Source organism: Camellia sinensis, chromosome 14, assembly GCF_055761805.1.
Source record: "Camellia sinensis isolate YWXY chromosome 14, ASM5576180v1, whole genome shotgun sequence".
Taxonomy (NCBI): Eukaryota; Viridiplantae; Streptophyta; class Magnoliopsida; order Ericales; family Theaceae; genus Camellia; species Camellia sinensis.
The window spans coordinates 76,877,508-76,886,537 of NC_138974.1; the positions used below are offsets into that span (position 1 = coordinate 76,877,508).

Below are 9,030 nucleotides of genomic sequence, written 5' to 3' on the forward strand. Positions count from 1 at the left end.
AAGTAAGTGCAAGGCTGAAGAGTGGTTGGCTGGAATAAACCAACTCTTGTTACTCTTCAGCCGAAGTAAGTGTAAGGCTGAAGAGTGGTTGGCTGGAATAAACCAACACTTGTTGCTCCTCAGCCGAAGTAAGTGCAAGGCTGAAGAGTGGTTGGCTGGAATAAACCAACTCTTGTTACTCTTCAACCGAAGTAAGTGCAAGGCTGAAGAGTGGTTGGTGGAATAAACCAACTCTTGTTACTCTTCAGCCGAAGTAAGTGTAAAGCTGAAGAGTGGTTGGCTGGATTAAACCAACACTTAGTACTCCTCAGCCGAAGTAATTATGTCGGCTAAGGAGTGGTTGGCTGCTAAGTATAGTTTAACCAACCAAAAACCGAAATAACACTTGGAGTAATAGAAGACATTACAAATGCAAGCATACACACAACAACCGGGATAAAAGTTCGCGTAAAATTTTCATTCAAAGAAAAAGTCATTACAAACGAGTGTAGTTCGGTTACAAAGAAAAAGAATACAAAGTCAAGCGAAAAGATCTTCAATCTCGGCATCAAAGGCAGCATCAGTGATAGCTGGAAGACCGGTCTCTGGCGGCAGGACTCCTTCAGTCACAATAGTGGTATCGACCGGAGCCACAGTTTCATTTGGCTGCTCAACAGTCAGATCTTCCACTCTGGACTCCGGTCGATCTATCTGATCCACGTTTTCAACCGGAGTATCCTCAGTGGCAGAGTCTTCATCTGAACCTGAGTCCTCAAGGAATTGCTGCTGCATCGTATTGGCGTATTCCAGCAGGGAGTTCGGTATAAAGTAGGCTGGAGGGTTGAAAACCTCGGTCTGAGGATCATGACCGAGCTTCTCAACGGCTCCCCTCCAGCCGCACTTAAAGAAAAGATCCTTGGCAGCATTGCATTGTAGGGCGTAAGCATCCTCTGCCCTCTTGAAGCCCTGCTTGTCAGCCTCTTTTACCTTCTCCTTTATTTCGGCATCCTTCTTTCTTTCAAGTTTTAACAACTCGCGCAAGTACTTGTCCTTCAGAACTATGGCAGTCTTTTGTTTTTCAGCTTCGGCCGAACTAACCATTCCGGTCAGTCGGCCGACCTCACCTCGGAGTTCGGCCAGTTCCTTTCTGGCTTCTTCTAGTTCGGCCGATTTCGCCTCTGCCTCGGCCGCTGCTTGCCTAGTCACTTTCCTCAGCTCCAGTACTTTCCTGTGGGTGATTTGGTTTTTCTGAATAGCCTGACAAAGCAAACAACTTCCCTTTAACCGAAGAAAGAGTTAAAAAGAAAAAGAAACATAAACAGAAAAGCAACCGAAGTCACTAACCAGAATCATGGATTTAGTAGCAGACCGGATGGACTTCAGCTCGGTGGTTAACTGTTTTTGGTGATGTTCCATGTCTTTGGGCAGACACACGCTCTTGGCCAGGTTGATGGCCAACAGGTGGTCTTTCTCAGCAACGACCGAGCCTGTGTCTAGAATGTCTCGGTCGTTGAAGGTTAGTTTCGGTGCCCAGCAGCCGATGGTTCGGTCGGAAGACTCCGGTTGGGGGCTCGGTGGTAAGCTCGGCTGAATAGGAGTTTCTTCATCAATCAAAACTCGTTCGGGTTCGGAAGTTCGGGCACGTTTGGTTCGGCGGGAAGAGGATGGCTGTTGGGAAGGAAGGGCGACAACAGCAGGCTGCGGTTGGCTGGGAGGCGCCACTTCGGGCCTAGTTGTTTCGGTGAGAAGGGCCCTGACTCTGCTCCTTTTCGCCATCTCTTCTTCTGCGGTTAGAGGGACAAGTCTTATCTCGGGCAAAGTTGGGTCCGGCTCCGGTGCCTCTTCAAGAAGGAAGTCAGTCACCCTTACTTTTCGGCGACCGCTGTAGCGATAGGTCGGCTCAAAATTTAGAAGCTTGGCCCAATCTCTTTCTTTAATCCGAAATGCGGCTCGCAAGACTCCGAGGTTGGGATAGCTATACAAGGAATGGAGATGGGCGAAATCTGCAAAAAAGAGAAGTGTTAGTTCGGCTAATAGACTGAACAACCGAGATAACACACAAAGCAGAAGACCGAAGTAAAATTACCAGGCTCTCCCATTTTCCAATTTATAGGTCGGCCAGGAATTTGAGCTTGAAAATCCTCAAAGTTCCCAGAGACCCAAAAGAAATCATCATCATTAAGATCTTTATCCGGAGTGTGTTTAATTATCTTCTCTCGACGGCGGCGAATTCTAAGGTAGTAGACCCACCCAGCATTCTTTGAGCCAATAGAGTATTGATGAAAGATCTCGGCCAGACCAAGATTTAGTCCGGTTTGGTGGTTTAATGCGGCTATCCCCATTATAATACGATATGTATTGGTGGATAGTTGGGTGGGGCATAACCTAGTCTGTCTAAGAAATTCGCAGATTAGCGGTTGGACAGGAAACCGTAGTCCGGTTTCTATTATGGATTGAAGGGTAAAGGGGACGAAGCCTTCATTGTTCCAGGGGGTAGCATCTTTTTCGGCCAACGTCAGATGGACATCATTAGGAATCTGGTAATCTTGCCTAAATTCGGCCATGCCACCAGGGGTTTCGACTAAATATCTATACTTACCCATTTGTTGTATAATTTATGAATAAATTATTTCGGTACAAAAACTTTGGCTCAGTAGCTCGGTTGAGCACACGCAGGAGTGCCTGGGCAACCTAAGTCTGCAAGGTAGAAAACAAAGGGGTTAAGCACAGATCGTAGGACCGCGCTACAAATTATAAGCAAGATATACAAATCCTACTTCGGCTTAGTGGGCTGGTTCTACCTCGGCTCATCAGAAGGTTTCTTAGCTCGGTTTTGAGCAGTTTAGACCGGTTTAACGTCTAGGGGCAGCTTTCTGGGTTCGGTCTAAAAAACTAAGAAAGCTGGTTTAGCCCCATGGCCTAAATCGGTTGCAGTATGAGGAAAGTTACTTCGGTTGAGCCCCTAGGGGCAGCTTTCTGAGTTCGGTTTAAGAACTAAGAAAGCCGGCTTGGCCCCAAGATCTTGGCTCGGTTATAGACCGAAGTACCTAGTTCGGTAAGTGCAAGCTTGTTCGGTGATCTTATCTTGACTAGAGTGGGTCAGAAGAAACTACTGACATTCCTACGAGTTCTAGTCCGGTTATTTCCTAAATCTATATACATAACACAAACAGTATCCTAGTTCGGTTGCTATGTGATTTTGGATCCAAGATTGGTTTCTCTACGTAACAGTTCATACACGTACAAGTTCTCTGATTTTTTCATGAAAGCGCAGAAGCAAAAACAAGAAATACACAAGCATGCTTCACCATGGTAGAGAAAACAGCAACGAAGAAAGCAAAAAAACTAGTTTTCTTAGAACTTACCAGGGGGAAACAAAGGCAAAGAAGGAAGAATGGTAGCAAAACCACAGCTTTTTCAAGAACAATGGAAGAACAGTTAGAGCACACAGAGAGAAGACGAAGGATTTGAAGAATGTAAGTGAATGATTCAAAAGAAGAATGGTTCTTTTGTGAAAAAGGTGAGAGAAAGAAGCGGCAAAAAGGGGCGGGAACTGTACGAAATTTTTGTAGGGCGGCGTGACAGTTGGCCACAGCTTATCAGAGTTTGCCACGTGTCACTAGAATGGGAAGCGTTACAGTCGCTGTGATTGAAGAGACGTTTTGACCGGATATAGTGATACCCGAGGTAAACTTAGCTCGGCTGGAAAGGCTAAAGGATTTTTAGCTCGGCTGGAAAAGCGTAACAAACTCTAGCTCGGCCAGAAGGCTGGTAATCCCAATCATGTTGCACAAATGGAATTAAGGGGCAATTGAGAGGGTAATTTTTGGGAAAAATTGGGCCGAGCTTCGAGTTGGGTTTTGAGGCCCAAAACGCAGAGGACTAGGTAAAAAGGCCGTACTGAATACTCCGGCCTAGAAGGCAAGGTTACTCCGGCCTTGGGGAGACAAAGTTACTTCGGCCCAAGGAGGTAAGTTTATTCCGGCTCAAGAAAGGATAGTTGCTTCGGCCCAAGGAGGAGTAAAGCTACTCCGGTCCAGAGGCAACTCGGAGTTAGGCCGGTCTCATTGTTAGTCCGGTCGCGACATACTCTGGTTAGGTCAGTCAGAACTTGCTACTTGGAAGTTTGATCTAAACGCACCAAGGTTGAACAAGGGCAGCCGAAGTAATGAGTTAGTAGAGAAGATCGAGCTAAGGATAGTTCGGCCTTCTATGTGGCTCAGCATAGCCAGTGTTATTTCGGTCATGTGGTAGTTCGGCCATGGAGAAAACCATCCCACTTGGTTTAAGCAGTGGGGGAGGGTGTAAAAGGATAAGCATTATCCTTAGGAGTATGAATCCTAGGAGGACTCTGCATGGAGAAATACAAGTCCTACCGGGATTGTGCCACGGGAAACTTATAAAAGCCTACAAGCATCACCTTGGAGGAGGTAATTGAACACAATCTTTCTGAGAACTTAGAGCTTTGTCTATTTGTCAAGTTTTCTGACTTAGGCATCGGAGAGGTTTCCGGCACACACCCGCCGGCTAGCTCACGTTTGTGTTTTCAGGTGACAAAGCGACGCCGTACGGAGGAGCGTGGACTTGGTCAACAGGATTATACGAGGAGAATTATTTCCTCCCCGTACAACTAGTATTAAAAAATAAAATAAAATAAAATTATTTGCTAGTATTATCCAGGCAATTTTCTTGCATATACAATTACTAAAATTTACTTGTATAAATTAAGATGAGGAGAAATTCACAATCCAGAAATTCAGTCCACACAAGTCTAATCCAAGAGACGTTTAAATAAAGAAATGGCAGTGGCTTTGGTCCAGTCCAAGATCGGGCTGGACCGTGTTGTTGGGCTCGTGGGGGCCTACCACGGGTCCTGTTTTGATAATCCGAACCGTTCAATATGTAGAACTCGTCGAGTACTATATGTCTGAAAAACATCACGTTGATCGGATATCGATAGCTATGTGAACAAAATAGTTTTTTATCAACCGTTAATTGTTTTACCATCCATTTTTTTATACAAAACTGATTTGATCACATAACTATTGATATCTGATCAACGTGATTTTTTACAAGCACGTAATACTCGACGAGTTCTACACATTGAACGGTTCGGATTATCAAAAAGGGCCCAAAAAATGGGTCACATGGGCCGAATTGGACGGGTCTAGTCTTGATCTCAACTTGAGACAAGCTGGACCCTAAAGAAATTTAACAAAGAAGAATTATCGATTAAATCCCCTTTATATTTGCAAAGAATACGTTTTTAGATATTATTCCATTAAGACACACAATAAGAAAGATTGAACCAAAATTTAAAACGCAAAAAAATTAGAGCTTTACGCTGTGTTTGGTCGAGGAATTTGGAGAGGGATTTGGAAAAGGGAAGGGAAAAAGTGTGTGAAACTAGATGAAATATAAGTATTCTATTTTATTAATAATATTCTGTTTTATTATCAGCCTTCGCTGTGCAACTTTGGGAACTTCCTGCTCATTTGCTAGTATTAAAAAATAAAATAAAATAAAATTATTTGCTAGTATTATCCAGGCCATTTTCTTGCATATACAATTACTAAAATTTACTTGTATAAATTAAGATGAGAAGAAATTCACAATCCATAGAAATTTATCCCACACAAGTCTAATCCAAGAGACGTATAAATAAGGAAATTTAACAAAAAAGAATTATCGATTAAATCCCCTTTATATTTGCAAAGAATATGTTTTTAGATATTATTCCATTAAGACACACAATAAGAAAGATTGAACCAAAATTTAAAACGCAAAAAAATTAGAGCTTTACGCTGTGTTTGGTTGGGGAATTTGGAGAGGGATTTGGAAAGGGGAAGGGAAAATGTGTGTGAAACTAGATGAAATATAAGTATTCTGTTTTATTAACAATATTCTATTTTATTATCAGCCTTCGCTGTGCAACTTTGGGAACTTCTCGCTCATTTGCTAGTATTGAAAGATAAAATAAAATAAAATTATTTGCTAGTATTATCCATGCAATTTTCTTGCATATACAATTACTAAAACTTACTTGTATAAATTAAGATGAGAAGAAATTCACAATCCACAGAAATTCAGTCCACACAAGTCTAATTCGAGAGACGTATAAATAAACAAATTTAACAAAAAAGAATTATCGATTAAATCCCTTTTATATTTGCAAAGAATATGTTTTTAGATATTATTCCATTAAGACACACAATAAGAAAGATTGAACCAAAATTTAAAACGCAAAAAAATTAGAGCTTTACGCTGTGTTTGGTTGGGGAATTTAGGGAGGGATTTGGAAAGGGGAAGGGAAAAGGTGTGTGAAAATAGGTGAAATATAAGTATTCTGTTTTATTAACAATATTCGATTTTGTTATCTGCCTTCGCTGTGCAACTTTGTGAACTTGTTGCTCATTTGCTAGTATTAAAAAATAAAATAAAATAAAATTATTTGGTAGTATTATCCTGGCAATTTTCTTGCATATACAATTACTAAAATTTACTTGTATAAAGGCCAAGTTTGGCTACAAAGAAAAAAGTGCACTTATTTCATCTTTTTATCTTTTTTGGGTCACATCAATCAACATCTCTTCTCTACTTTTTCTACACATAATACAAAAAAAGTCAAAAAGTGCACTTATTTAGTCTTTCCAAACTAGGATGAGAAGAAATTCACAATCCACAGAAATTCAGTCCACACAAGTCTAATCCAAGAGACGTATAAATAAAGAAATTTAACAAAATAGAATTATCGATTAAATCCCCTTTATATTTGCAAAGAATATGTTTTTAGATATTATTTCATTAAGACACACAATAAGAAAGATTGAACCAAAATTTAAAACGCAAAAAAATTAGAGTTTACACTGTGTTTGGTTGGAAATTTGGGGAGGGATTTGGAAAAAGGAAGAGAAAAGGTGTGTGAAATTAGGTGAAATATAAGTATTCTGTTTTATTAACAATATTCTGTTTTATTATCAGCCTTCGCTGTGCAACTTTGTGAACTTCCTGCTCATTTGCTAGTATTAAAAAATAAAATAAAATAAAATTATTTGCTAGTATTATCCAGGCAATTTTCTTGCATATACAATTACTAAAATTTATTTGTATAAATTAAGATGAGAAGAAATTTACAATCCACAAAAATTCAGTCCACACAAGTCTAATCCATGAGACGTATAAAAAAACAAATTTAACAAAAAAGAATTATCGATTAAATCCCCTTTATATTTGCAAAGAATATGTTTTTTGATATTATTCCATTAAGACACACAATAAGAAAGATTGAACCAAAATTTAAAACGCAAAAAAATTAGAGTTTTACGCTGTGTTTGGTTGGGAAATTTGGGGAGAGATTTGGAAAGGGGAAGGGAAAAAGTGTGTGAAACTAGGTAAAATATATAAATATTCTGTTTTATTAACAATATTCTGTTTTATTATCAGCCTTCGCTGTGCAACTTTGTGAAGTTCCTGCTCATTTGCTAGTATTAAAATATAAAATAAAATAAAATAATTTGCTAGTATTATCTTGGCAATTTTCTTGCATATACAATTACTAAAATTTACTTGTATAAATTAAGATGAGAAGAAATTCACAATTCACATAAATTCAGTCCACACAAGTCTAATCCAAGAGACGTATAAATAAGGAAATTTAACAAAAAAGAATTATCGATTAAATCCCCTTTATATTTGCAAAGAATATGTTTTTAGATATTATTCCATTAAGACACACAATAAGAAAGATTGAACCAAAATTTAAAACGCAAAAAAATTAGAGTTTTACGCTGTGTTTGGTTAGAGAATTTGAAGAGGGATTTGGAAAGGAGAAGGAAAAAGGTGTGTGAAATTAAGTGAAATATAAGTATTCTGTTTTATTAACAATATTTTGTTTTATTATCAGCCTTTGCTGTGCAACTTTGTGAACTTCCTGCTCATATGCTAGTATTAAAAAATAAAATAAAATAAAATTATTTGCTAGTATTATCCAGGCAATTTTCTTGCATATACAATTACTAAAATTTACTTGTATAAATTAAGATGAGAAGAAATTCACAATCCACAGAAATTCAGTCCACACAAGTCTAATCCACGAGGCGTATAAAAAAACAAATTTAACAAAAAAGAATTATCGATAAATCCCCTTTATATTTTCAAAGAATATGTTTTTAGATATTATTCCATTAAGACACACAATAAGAAAGATTGAACCAAAATTTAAAACGCAAAAAAAATTAGAGCTTTACGCTGCTGTGTTTGGTTGGAGAATTTGGGGTGGGATTTGGAAAGGGGAAGAGAAAAGGTATGTGAAATTAAGTGAAAGATAAGTATGTTTTATTCAAATTCCATCTCTCTTTTCCATTTCTTTTTCTAAATCACTCCTCAAATCCCTAACCAAATACAGCATCAGGGTAAAAATTTCTATTAAAATGTTTTGAAAAGATAGAGAGGGATTGTAACTCGCGAAGGATGGCAACAGATCTGATTTTTTGGATTTCGCACACAAATTTTTTATTTTAAACTCAACTATTTTGGTGATACAATTTTATACATTACTCTAATTCTGACAGTTTTAACCTTTCTATCCCTATAATTTACCCTATCATACCAATTTTCTCCCCTCAGACAAATACAATCGGGTCGGGTAATTTTGCCATTCGTTGCACTTTAATGGACCCAACATTTTTTTCAACCATTTAACTTACATAAACTTAGAAATTTGGGGGCCCAACGCGGTGCCCTTTGTGGGTTTTTCACAGGGCTGGGCTTGAAACTCCTACGCTTAATTCAGACCCTAGGTTCAATTACTGGTCTTTGTTTGGGCAAAGAATTTCTTGAAAAATGCCACTGTACTACTGAAGCTAAGCAGGACAAAACATAACATTGAATTTTCTTCCATCAACCAAAACCATGATTCGATACAATCATATTATATATATATATATATATATATCAAACATATAATATCAATTAATATATTAATAAATAAATTTAAAATTTTGATACCTATTGGCAGACCTCATGCCCACATTGACGGAGAGAGCTAATAGA

The 9,030-nt window shown here is 38.4% G+C and overlaps 1 protein-coding gene across 1 annotated transcript; it reads right to left on the bottom strand.

Annotated features, from left to right (window-relative positions):
- Positions 1–293: 293 nt before the first annotated feature.
- LOC145807658 (uncharacterized) lies at positions 294–1,459 on the bottom strand. The gene is made up of 2 exons (XM_082906237.1): positions 1,324–1,459; positions 294–1,236 (listed from the first exon to the last, which is right to left on the bottom strand). The coding sequence occupies exons 1-2, from the start codon at positions 1,393–1,395 to the stop codon at positions 520–522; spliced, it is 789 nt and encodes a 262-aa protein (XP_082762363.1). The 5' UTR covers positions 1,396–1,459; the 3' UTR covers positions 294–519.
- Positions 1,460–9,030: the final 7,571 nt, after the last annotated feature.

Excerpts from the sequence above, each read along its gene's own strand:
- LOC145807658 (XM_082906237.1), bottom strand. The coding sequence starts at position 1,395 with ATGGAACATCACCAAAAACAGTTAACCACCGAGCTGAAGTCCATCCGG. Across the intron at positions 1,237-1,323 it reads CTACTAAATCCATGATTCTG|GCTATTCAGAAAAACCAAAT; the intron begins GTTAGTGACTTC and ends TTGCTTTGTCAG.